At 45.6% G+C, this 13084-nt stretch overlaps 1 protein-coding gene across 7 annotated transcripts in view; it reads left to right on the top strand.

Annotated features, from left to right (window-relative positions):
* LOC100120859 (collagen alpha-1(XVIII) chain) overlaps positions 1–13084 on the top strand; it is a 128090-nt gene that overhangs the window by 90146 nt on the left and 24860 nt on the right. For all 7 annotated transcript variants that reach the window (XM_016983447.3, XM_016983448.3, XM_016983445.3 and 4 more), the window contains exon 5: positions 6626–6697. In XM_016983447.3, the coding sequence (XP_016838936.1) occupies positions 6626–6697 (72 nt within the window). The remainder of the gene's footprint in view (positions 1–6625; positions 6698–13084) is intronic.

The following is a 13084-nucleotide window of genomic DNA, read 5'->3' as shown; positions in this document are numbered from 1 at the left end:
TACAAGAAAACGGGCCTCCCGGCGAAATTTACCGAGAGCTTTATCTTCACCCGAGAGCCGGGGATAAACCTTTCTCTCCACTTATCGTTCGCCGCGCTGTGTCTTATAAAGCGAGGTTCAAAGGGAATACATATATCACACAGCAGCAGCAGCTCTCCTCGGCTGAATGCACAAAGTTAAATACCCGAAGGCGCACAGCTCAGCGCGCGCAGCTGTCTGTCCCGGAATTCTTGATATTCGCGCTCCTGTCGCTAGTGAGGCTGCATCCGCTGCTTTTTGGTGTCGCGCTCCCGCGAGAGATCCTTTCAGTGAGAGAGAAAGAGAGAGAGAGAGAGAAGCGGCCGTTGTTTGACGACGACGACGGTGGGAAGAAGTATATAGAGTAGTAGGCGGCGAGCTTATCTCCCGGCTGATATGACGTGCTGTTCTCTCCCACTCTCCGCTAATCCATTATTTGCCGAGGGTATTCGCGGGGGAGTATAACCGACGTTATCGCACCCACGCGTGCGCTGGTATCGCCGATAATTAATCTTGCTTGTATATGCACTCTTTTATAACGATCTACTGTGCGCAAACGCGGGGTAAAACAGAAAGCGCTGATGCGATTTTTGTTTTCTGCATATTTTAGCAGTCGATAACCCGCGTCGACGCTCGTAATGCCTCTCCCATTGCCTGTATTTTTTAGCAGACCGATCGCTCGATACATACACACACACACACACACACACAGAGGAAAAAATTAAAAGCCCTCGCTTATACACACAGCCCATAATTTCCTCGCTCTTGATTACGTTTTCCGCGGGAGAACAATGCGAGCCCCGGGGAAAAGTGGCGAGAGATTAAGAACGAAGGATATAAAAGAGAAAGGGGCAGCGCACTTTCAATGCAGCCGATCGGAGGATTTGCAAGAGGCTCTAATTAACGATCGAGCGAAGAAGTCAAAGAACAAGAAGAGGCGGCTTAGGATTTCCTCCGGCTTTTGTGCGCGCGGCCTTTTTTTTGCGGGGGTGTATAAATCGAGAAGTACATACTACTTTTTCAGTTTAAGCGTGAGAAAAAAATAAGCCGATTTTTCGCGCGCGTATATACCTCTTTGACGACGACGCGACGCGCAAAGGTAGGGGCTAATTAGTTTTCCACGATATCGACGCTGAAAACAAGGCACAAAGTTCGAATATCGTGTATCGATATAGCGAGTGTAATAGCTCGCAGAATTTCAATACGCTCGCCCGCTTATTACACAATGGATATGATGCAGTGTATAAGAAAGTATACAGCGCAGCTCGAGGCAAAGACTTGCCTTTTCTTGTTTACGAGCCGCCGGAAGAGAGAGAGAGAGAGAGAGAGAGAGAGAAGCGTTTCATAAATAGGACGAATTTCTAACAAAGTGTGCTCGCTGCGCACCGGCTGATATGCACACAACTACGCTCTCTCTCTCTCTCTCTCTCTTTCTCCTCATATTAAAGGAAGAAACGCGCGCAGCTCCCGCGAGCTCGTAATTCATTCGCCTTAGAGAGAGAGAGAGGGGGGGGGAGAATGTTCCTTAAGAAGCAGCTCTTATGCATAACGCTCCGGCAAAGCGAGGGTGTATATAGTGTAGGGGGCAAACTACTTCAATTTCATTTTTCCAAGCTAATATTTTTCCTCTTTCAGTTTGCCGCGCGCAATTTGCGAGAAAATAAGACTCGCGCGCACGCCGTGTTTGCATTTGGCTTTTCGTCCTCGTCTCATAGTGTCCCCTCCGCCAAGAGGGACTAATTTAATATTGATAAACAGAGCCGTACAAAATCACCTCGTGACCCGTTTTTCCTTATTTTTTGTTTTTCTTCTTTAAGCTTCTTCTAGTCGAGAGCTGCGGGGATAAAAGAGCATTTCACGCAAGAGAGACGAGGAAACAAGTTGACTCGCCAGTCACGCGGCGACAAACTTTGCCGAAATATCGCGCAGCGGGAGAATCCGTTTGACGCGGAAGAGAGAGAGAGAGAGACTTTTTTCGTCGTCGGAACTTTCTTCCGAGCCAGCTTTGCTTTCGACCGATTGTTCGACGTATTGAATATTTCGTGCGAAGAGAGATGAGAAGTTTCCTATACGTATATAACTCGATTTTACGCTTCGCCATAGTAGTGCGATATCTTCATTTTTCAAAGCGTCAGCTTCGATTTTCTCACCTTCGACGCTTCGGTATACAGAAGGAAGCGTCGATGAATGATTAATCGGCTGTTCTATTCACGCGCGGCTTCGAGAGAGTCTGGTAATATTGCACGGCTTTTTTTCGCGAAGTTCCAAAAATGAAGGCATCCATGTTTCACGTCAGTATAGAGGATCCGCTGAGTTTATAATTTAAGCGTAAACGAGTTTCGCTGAAAAAGTAATTACGCGCCCGGAAATACCGCGTTTAATTATTTCATTTCACCGCGTATACCCGTCATCGCCGCGTTAAAAAGCGGAAAATATAAGCTTCCCCATAAATCAGTCCATCGAATCAACGGCCGCGAACGAGTGGCATAAACTAGCTCCTACAGCAAAAGTTCCGCAGCGAGCGAAACTTTTCGACTCGCTCGTCGAAAAATTTCTGTCCCGACAGTATACAGCGAGTCTGTATAACACGCCAGCGGGTAAAATTGCGCGCGAATTCTCTCTCCTCAGCGAATTACCGCATCAATCTCATTTCGTCGGGACGACTCCGCACCAGGTTACCGCCGCTCGGTTTTGTCTTTCTCCGCCGCGCTTTCTGTCACGCGAACGAGTTTTCAACTCGCACGGAACACACACGCGAATAATCCACGAAACAAACAGACGCTCTGTACACTACTACTTCGATGTACGAATATACACGTCTAATGCGGGGCTGGTGTGTGTAGACTACTCGACCTCGAGACACAAGAGCCGAAAAAGTCTGGTCTGGAAAAGCGGGGGAGTGAAAATAGAAAATTCTAATGCGCCGACGCGTTTTATTTCCCAGCACTTTAGCTGCGAGCGTATATGAGAGTCTGCAGTGTGATTCTAATTAACGTCGAGTTCGCCGTTATTTTTAAGGTTTTGATGGACGTGTGCGCGAATTGCTCGCTTATGCATCGTACTCTAGGAAGAGTATACGAGTATACCCGCGGGTGTAAACTGTAAAGGGAAGTCGTTTGCATCTGTGAAGTTGAATTAAAAAACATTTCGCGAAAAATTTCGCTGAAGCGCGTGACGGAATTCCCAAGTAAATTCGCCAAGTTTCCAGAGCACCTGAACTTTTTATACAGAAGCCAAGCGTACGCAGGCTTTGTAACTTGTTTACGCTCTTACAATTTTTAATTAAAACAAAAACTTTGGCCACGACGACGACGACGACGAACACAAGTTTTCGCAATCGTCGCGTTATAAATGTATCGTATGTCATTTATCATCCGCGTGATTAAAATAAGCGTGGACGTCTCGTAAGAAATGTCCATTACGAGGAATCGCGCGCGATGTAAAAGCTTCATGTCTCGTGCATGATTCGCAGAGCTCTTTTCATAATTATTGAAAAAAAAAATGAACTCGGTCACCTATGAAATTCTCAGAATACGTGCATTAATATTCGATACAAGCTGAGCTAGGTGAGATTTCAAAGAAATTGAAAATAAAATTCCAATTACTCTTTTCTCTCTCTCTCCCGCAGACGAGTTCACGCGTGACCCCGCGGTCGTCCATATATCCCGATCGACGTGTTTTGTCAGCGAGTCTCGCGACTCGTTATTTTCCTTGCCCGACTGCGCAGTTTTCAATTTTCGCCACCCTTTCCTCTCCCCCATCATTTAGCCGCGAAATCAGAGCCGCGTATCTCTCTCTCTCTCTCTTCTCTCCTATCCTCTATTTTCTTTTATTCCAAAAATAAACCCGAGCTTTTGATGTCTCGCGTTTTACAAATAAACGCTCGGGGATGGGATATTAAAAGGGAAAATACGCCGCGCGCAGCAGCAGCGCTTTCTTGATTTATTTGCCGCGGCGGCTCTCGGCTTATTGGATCTTTGAGCTGTGAGGAGATAGAGAGCGGTATGGCAATTGTTCGTGCACTCGCTGAGATATTGCGTGAAAAATAATCTTGATCCCGTGTAGCGCGTAATTGGCTTTTTGAGACAATGCTTTTTCGCTATCGTCGATTCTATGCGCGTCTATTTCGAAAAATGAGCAATTTATTACAGGCACACGGAGCCTAGTATTCCCCAATCTCATTAAAAAGAGAGCAGCGCCATTTCATCGGCGAACGAAAATCCGGCCGTAAAGAGTCGATCCACTCACGCGGAGCCCGTACTCGAAATAACCGAGCGGAGCTCATCAAAGCTGCACAACCTACACACGCGTTCGCTCGTCACAAGAAGAATTCTTTATGACGCGCCGGCGTCGATAATGCCTCGTCGCGCGCATTGTGTGCGCTATCGGCGTCGAATTGGTCGTCCGCGGCGAAACTAGTTTAAAATCGCCCCGCGAACGCTAATGGCCATTAACTATATGTATAGCGTAGAGCGTAGGCTAAGGATCGGCCACTTTTGCCAACGCGCGTCAAGGCACACTTCTTCCTTTTTTTTTTCTTTTTGCTGTTCTGCTATCCCTTCTTCTTCTTCTGCTTCTTCTTCGACGATGTAAAGGAGGCGCGCAGTGATCGGATATCTCAGTTGGCCAGAAGCGCCTGATGTGTGCAGTGGCTGGTGTATCGCGTGCGATTAAAATTTTGCATTTCCAAGTTCGTTCGTTCTAGTGAAAAATAATTGAAAAAATATATATATATACAACATCGACGTGTGTGTGTGTGTATCGGGAGAGATCGAAGTTTTTTCTCCTCTCGTCAAAAGAGCCAATCGCTTTCCGCTCGGAAGCATCCAGTCCGAGCGACGACGTAAAAATAAAAACTTTAATTAAAAAGTATGCTTTATGGCTTCGCCCTGCACGCTACGGCGCTATACGTGTGTGCTCCTAATTTAACGGGCAAAGGAAAGCTCTTTTTCTCTCTCGATACTGAAAATATGACGCGGAAACAATCGCCGTAATATATATATATATATATATATATATATATATATCGGAAAAAGTGAAACTAATGCCACTTTTATGGAGCGAAGCGAAAAAGGATCTTCGAAATCGCCGAAAATTTCAAGAGGAAACACTTTCTTAGCTATAAGCTCGGCATCAAAGTCGAAGATAAATCCTTCTCAATAGCTATCTTCGCGACGATACAGAAAAGGATCTCCTATATCCTATCCCGCGCGTTTTTCCAGTCTCCACTAGCGTCTCTCTCTCTGTGTGTGTGTGTGTGTACAGAGCACCGATCGAGTCGGCGTCGCCGGGCTTAATTGAACTCGCGAAGCATGTCCAGCGTGTGACGCGACGCGACGCGCGAGGATCAATGGCTACTGCGAGTGCTGCAGGCGATCGATTAAACCCTGTCGCGGAATAGGACGAAGCAGCGGAGGAGAAGCTGGACGAGACATCGGGGTCAGCGAGTAGTGGATATGGAATGAAAACACGATCGGACGCTGACGAAATTCTCTGCGACTGCTGCGCGCAGAGGAATTTCGTAGCTGATGCAGCTCGCTCTGCGTTTACTCGGCCTCGATGATCATGCGGGGGCGTGTGTTTCCCGATGCTCTGCGGCTCTATTATCATGCGTTGGCTTGAATTGATTCGGGAGAGAATTCACGATTTTATTCCTTTGGTAATAAAAAGCAGAAAACTTGCCGGATAGGATTTTTCCACTGCAATAAACAGAAATTTGTTGAAAGCAAATTTCTCAAGCCGCGCGAACACCAACGAGAACAGCAAATTCCATTCTTATACCCATAGAAATTTTTTTGCAGCCGAGCTTATCTTCGCCCGCAAGTATCAATAAAAAGAAGGAGGCTCGGCAGTGTATTACACCCGCGTTCTCCAAGTGCCAATCAACTTTCCGAAATATAATAGCCTCCGCAGCTATAGCGCTCGTCTCTATACATACGTAAGAGAAGCCTGGAAAAAAGTTCGATCTCCTTGGCTGTATACACATCGCAGCATTCAACCTTACGAAAGAAGCAGCGCAGGGAGGGGGGGGGGGTATCGAGCGAAAAAGGATTATTAAAAATCCATCAGTCGTTTGATCGGACGCCTCCGCGGCCTCTTTCTTTTTTCCCCGCACCGAACGCGTCGATCAGCGCAACGTCATCGGTTCACCTCTCTGTATATAGAGCCACCCACACAGAGAGACAGATCCATCGCGGAAATAATAGAAGAGGAGCGAGGAAGAAGACAAAGAGCCGACTCGAGAGCGATTCGATCAAACGCGTCGGCGAAATTGATTTTGCGGAAGAAAGAGAGAGACTCTGCAGACAAGCGGGTTATATGTATGTATATGGGTGTGTGTGTGTGCGCGCGCGCGTGTGTATAGACACTACCGCGACGTGGTGTCGAATTCGGCTGCGGCTGAACTTTATGCGATTAGTCGCTGATTGCCGAGCGGCTCTGTGTGTTCGCTTGACAAAGTAACGCGGCTGTAAACTCGCGCTGATTGTATTTATGCTTTCGCGTAGGACGACGACGACGACGACTCTCGGTGCAAGAGAAAACATTGGCAATGACGCATTTTGTTTATCGACTCGTCGCTTACTATGTCTTGATTGTCTGTTTCAAGGGCCTCTTGCAATCGCTCAAGCTACATCTGGGCTTCCCTCAGGACCTCGTCAAGTGCAACGAAGATTTCGATGTGAGTATACTGTAATGATGAAAGTTTATGGTAAGATCTATATATTTTGATGGATATAATTCTAGATCAATATTAAGCAATTATAATCATATAATTTATGCATATTTTTTCTTCCTTAGCATCTAGCTCGAAAAATAAAAGGGAATAGGGTATACTCTTAACGATTTTCCTCTCAACGCGCGAGACTTGGACGAATGGGTTCCTCTCAAACTTTAAGAGGGCATAAAATATCGACGTTTCGGCGCGCATTAAACTGGCGTTACTCGCGGGCAATATACATAGATTTTCATCCATCAACTTGTACTTACAATTCTAACGGCTGAGTGCCAATTTATTCGTCGTTTCTGCGGTCGTTCGCCTACTCGGTTTAAAATATAAATAATTAGGGGATTACTGCTTTGATGCTGTGCTGCTGAAATATGCGATTTGAATCGTACTGATTTCGTTAATTTATCGTGTCGTCGTGGGGAGAAACGAATCAGAGGCGTAATGAGACTCGACGAATTTTGGAATCGAGTTAGACAACAATCGCGTTATTTCAATTTGGAAGGCATTTCGGATGATGATAAAGCTATCTTCGCTTGAAAATGTTTATGCACACAGGGATTTGCTTAGAACAATCATCGTTCACAGTTTTTTCCATTAAAATTCGAAACCGCATTCAGGAATTATTTATTATCGTATTTCGGACTATCGAATCTCGCACAAGTTTACATCGTGTGTATGTGTATTTTTTATCGAAATCGAATGACCGATTCCCGCGCGCGAATTCACAACGGCGTGTTAAAACTCAAAGCTCAAATTCGACGCAGCAAAGCTCGAATTCAGAGGATTACCGAATAAAACAAAATTCATATTACGTTTGCATTGAAATTCGCAACAATTGCATTGGCCGTTTTACACACTTCTCTTAATGTAATTGGATCCGTTTTAATATCATCGCGATTGGCTCTCGGCTTTGACGAGTTACGAACGAATTGAAATTCAATAACAGATGTATAATCGTTAATATTATATAATACATCAGCAATGAGTCGAGACTCCTTCTCTCGTTTTTCAATGAATTATTCAATGCCGCGGTCGATACTTTTACTTTAACCACTCGGAGCTACGACGCCGATCCATAATACGGTCCACTTATACTTTCCTGAAAGTATCTCATTTGCGCCTGTTGATTTACCGCACTACTTGCTCCACACTCCATCGAAAACTCTCACGTACAATTACACCAGCACATACACTTCGATCATTATCTCCATCGCATATAACACATGCCAAGCAGCAGCAACATCGTCCTCGAGCGAGTCAGACACAGGCGGTGAATCAGCATCGGCGATAAATCGGCCGATTTGCTTCGCTCTCGAATATAATCTGCGGCGGCCCACACTGCGCGTATAACTGCCTCCGAACGCGATAAAATGCAGAGGCGCAGCGAAGGACGGTATAAGAGGGAAAAGAGCCGTTTGGCTAGGAATATTGTCCCGGGGAGTTCCGCCGCGTGAATTTCTAGCTGATCTGATTTTCTCTCCTTGTGTGTGTGTGTGTGTGTGTGCGCGAAGCCGAGAAATTTCGTTTGATATTGGGGAAACCCTGGCGAGATATGGAAAAAGGGCTCGGGAAGTAGATGTATACGCGTGTGTGTAACCACTACGGACACTGCTATATAGTGCTGAGATTGCAATTTTATTCGGTAAGGAAGAGCGGGTGATGAAAACGGCTGAGATTTGTAAAAAAATCATTGAAAAAAAAAGTAAAAATTCTCATTACAGGAGAACGTTCGAGTATGGCGCGCGCGTCTTCATTCCTGAAATTGTAACTTGCGCAGCGCTCAGAGAGTATAGAGTATAGAGCTGCGGCAATCGAATTCGCATTAGCACCCAATTAAATAGCTCGGGAGAGCGCGAGAGAGCTTGCAGCGCATATAACTTTGATATATTCCGCCCAGCGCACGCCGTGAACGCCCCTGAATAATAACCGTCGCCCGCGCCTGTATATACATCGAATCGAACGCATCCTGTGCACGCATACTCTATATCGCGTCTCTCTCACTTCTCGCGCGCGAGAAACAATCGAAATCAGCGTTTATCACGCGTGTACGTAAAATCATCGTCTATACTCTTTCAGGGGATGGCTCGGAAGGGAAGAAGCGGCTTATTGATATTCCGCGAATGGCGGGCCATAATGCAAACACACGTGAGTTCGAACGTACATGGTCGTCGTCGTCGTCGTCGTCGTCGTCGCTGTCCTGCATTTATGTATGCGACGCATAGTATGGTGACTCGCTCGTTTATGCATATGTATACGTACTACATCGGTGTATATACATTAGATTTGGCGAATCGTGCAGCCTTCGATTGGGGATTCATTTGATAAGGCCAATCGCCGCGATGATCTAATGCGCGGGACTATGGGATTCGGCTTTGAATTCAGCCGCAAGCTAATTTATATACGCGCATGTGGATACGCTTCGAGATCGGAATTTTCGCCCCGATATGCGCGGGAGATTCTTAGATTCTTTATCCGTATACGGAATTCGTGGATGAATTTCCGTCGCGATAAATCGTTCGAATCGATAATACCTGCTGCAACGATCATCCGCCTCAAACACTTAGTAATCCCACACTCCTTATACCTCGAACTCCCACTCGAATTACAAACGTCCGCACATAATACTTTCCTTCACCGCCGCCGCGTCGTTAATCGCATTATACCTTATTTTCGCGATTACACCAGCCTATATATATATATATATATATATATATATATATATATATATATATATATATATATATATATATATATATATATATATCTATACGATCGATCGGCCGACGACGTTGGGCAAAAGTTTGCTCAGCCCCGTCGCCGATTAGCCCGGGATTTATATCGGCGCTCGGCGGCTTTCGACACGTGATCGTTAAGCGGCCAGCGGCACTGCTGCTGCTGCATGTTTTCGAATTAAATCAGGGGTGGGCCTTGGCGTGTGTGTGTGTGTGTACGCGCGAGGAGAAGCTCTAGTGTAATTATCGATGAGGCCGAGCATGCTCTAATTATCAAAGCCGTTACACGAGCCCGCCTTGTGCGCCCCAGTGGCGATGCTGACGTTTTAACTCGCGGAAATATAAGCATTTCAGGGCTGGTATTTCGTTTTTATCATCGAAGCATCGGAAGTTGCAAAGCAAATAAGTAAAATGCCGAAAATCGACCGGCGTGTGTGTTTGGTTGGCAAATATTACCTTCCTATGTATTTGTTTTGTAAATTAATTTATGTACTCGGCATCGAAACGGGACAGCTTTCGTCTACTGTAACGAGCAGTTCGATCAACATCACGTGTACCTCTAACGTTTTTATTTTTGCCGAGTCGATAAATATTCACAGTCGAAGCAGTTATGGGTGACCATCCATTTTTTGGCGCGGAATTCGAGAACGAGTATGAAAACGGCGATTTCGGGCTTTGTTTAATGGGGGCGTTAATTAAGCGTCGATTGTTGTTCAGGGCCAGATTATTTGCAGGTATAAGTGAGGTGTAGCTTACAAGCTTTTGTTTCTGGGCCGATTAGATTTTGCATAATGGACACGAGTGATTAACGCGCTCGCAATCGAACTGCAGCGTTATTATCTTGTTGTTTGCTTACTATACAGATGTCCCGGTACGTGTACCGATGATTCGCAGTTTTGTTTACATAATATATACGAGAACGAAATTAGCTCGTTAGTCGAACAAGCATAAAAACAAATACTCGTTCATAATTTATTCATTCTCGCTCTCTCAAGGGCTTTCCGCATAAAATATTCCAGAAAAGCAAAGGCAAATAATACACGAGCGCCGCGCTTACAACGTCGACTGCTTCCATCACGACTGCTACCACTGACACCTTGTCGATAGTTCGCCAGTTTTCTCCGCATTTCTTTATTAAAACAGAAACTCGACTCGACGTATACGTATCCCATGACAGCCGTCTATACGCCTACCAACATCTGTGCAACATTTCTCTCCCTATAGACGCATGAATAACCGATCGAGAGCCTTATTATAAATAACGCCGCAGAAAAATAAAATAGAACAAAAAAAAAAACCTCGACGTCGAGCTTTCAGCGTTTTCACGGACAAATCTCGCGTCGAAATATGCCTTGCTTGGAAAACAAGTTAGGCCAAGTTTTCATGACTGCAAATCGCGCTCGCGGGGATTCCCGCTTTAACGAGGTAATCCCCGGCACTTTGCCCCGCCGACGGCATAGAGTCGCTTTCCCCGGGAAAACTTTGCTGTTTTCTACCTAGCGCTCGCGCGAACGCTCGAGTTTTCAATTCGATTTAGCCGGCGTAGCTTTTTGCGCCTACTATATCTCTCTCTCTCTCTCTCTCTCTCTCTCTCTCTCTCTCTCTCTCTCTCTCTCTCTCTCTCCTTCTTAACTCGGGCTGCTCTGCAGGTTGCATCTTGTCAATCTCTCACGGGCGGCTGCGAATTTATCGGATATCTGCCTCTTTTTTAAACCAGGCGCGTATTTCCGGGCGATTCTTTGGAATTGAGAGCGTTTAATTTGAGCCCCGCGCCGTATAATGGGAGAGAAGAGAAAAGCCGTTACAGGTGGATTGAGTGCTTGCGCTTTTGGAACTTGCTCGATTTGCTGCAGCTTAATGGAGGCGGGAAATTCGAAGAATGCACATAGCAGGAAAAAAACTGGTTTATATGCAGGATCCAACTAACACGTTTTGTTAGAAAAAAAAAAGAAAGAATCCTCCAACAGGGGCGAAATAAGTGATCCGCTGTTTTATTTCCATAAACAAGTTCGCGCTTCGGTCTCGCAATAATGGAGTCGTGTTATATTCCGTGCAGCAGTAATTCACCTGTTCCTGGAACACAATTTCACGCATGCGAAGCTCGCCTCAGCCTTGTTTTGTTGGCTTCTCATCTCGAGTGTGCGAAAACGTGTATACTTCTAAAAAATTAAAAAAAAAGAAAGGCACGTACGAGCCTAAAACCGAAATTTCGCTTTAAACGCATTCAACGCGACGAGAAGAAATCGGCGCGTTAGCGCGAGGCGAACGAGAAAAGATGCCTCTTATTACACGCTTGAAGAGTCTCCCCCCCCCCCCCCGCGTAAAATAAAGCCGCCGGCAAAAATGAGAAAAGAAGGAGCTAGCCTGGCGTTATGAAAATTCACGCTAATAACAACAATCAAAATTTAAGGGCTGCCCGAGCAGCTCGTTACACCGTATGGAACACACGAGATCGGTATCTCTCTCTAGCGTGTGCACAGAAGCGTGAAAATTGGATGTGAGCGCGGAGAATAAAGTCAGGGCGCGAAAGCGAAAAAGTGACCGAGGACCATTTGTTACGCGCTACTCCGGACCTTTTTTTGCCCGCGGGAGGCTTCCTCGTTCGATGCGCCGCTTTTTCGGACGAATTCGTACAAGTTATATAATCCTCGGGAATTCGAGCGCGCGGCTGATGGTGGAGTGAATTTTCGCGCGAGGATGTATGTTGGGAAACAAATTTCGGGGGAAAAGCTGCGCGAGACTTTTTCGGCTTCATTTTCCGCGCTTGGAAATTCGGAGGCGTTAATTGCGAGGAATTCGCGTGAGCGACTTTGATTGTTCAAAAGGACGGATTTTACTTTAAAGAAAAAAGTTGCTAAGATAGAGTTTAATTCTCAAACGAGACTCGGAGTATCTGTGCAGTGGATAAAGTGGATAAAGGGAGGCAAAAATATATGAAAACTCGACGTTTATACACCCTTGTAATCTCCCTCGACCGCACACGCGCGCGCGTGTATATAACAAAAGCGGATGATACTTGGGAATTCAATAAAGTTGCGCGTGGCGCAGTCGATGTCTTGTTATAAGTGGAAAATGTAACATCGCGGCGTATGCATATTTTCTCTCGCTGCGATATAGGATATATTATAGACGAGATGAAATTCGCGCGCGAAATTTGTTTCGTCTGATAACGTTACTATCTAATTGATATTTTTCGCAGAAAAATATAATGCAAGGAAAATTAAAACGCGGCTGAAAAAAAGGCTCTCGCTCTCATAATATTTGTTTTCCCTATACACATACACACCTCAAGCGCGTAACGGATTATACGCCATCGGAGAAGCGAGCGAGATCCGCGTTTTAATTAACAGAGCGCGCGACGGCGCGTCGGCAGTGAAAAAAGTAATAAATAACAAGTATCAATAATAACCCTTTCATTAAAAGCTCGTCCGTCAGCTCCTAATTAAAGCCGACAACGTAACTCGTCGCAGCTCTAAATAAGCGCATTTTTTCCACGCCCCCGCGCATACGTAAACTCGATCCGCTCTCTATAGATATATATATATGTATATGCACTAGCGCATACACACGTCCATCAAAAATTTGCATAATACCACGTACACACACA

The sequence above is a fragment of the Nasonia vitripennis genome, chromosome 3, assembly GCF_009193385.2.
Source record: "Nasonia vitripennis strain AsymCx chromosome 3, Nvit_psr_1.1, whole genome shotgun sequence".
In the NCBI taxonomy this organism is placed as follows: domain Eukaryota; kingdom Metazoa; phylum Arthropoda; class Insecta; order Hymenoptera; family Pteromalidae; genus Nasonia; species Nasonia vitripennis.
This window is presented reverse-complemented; position numbering and strand designations above follow the sequence as displayed.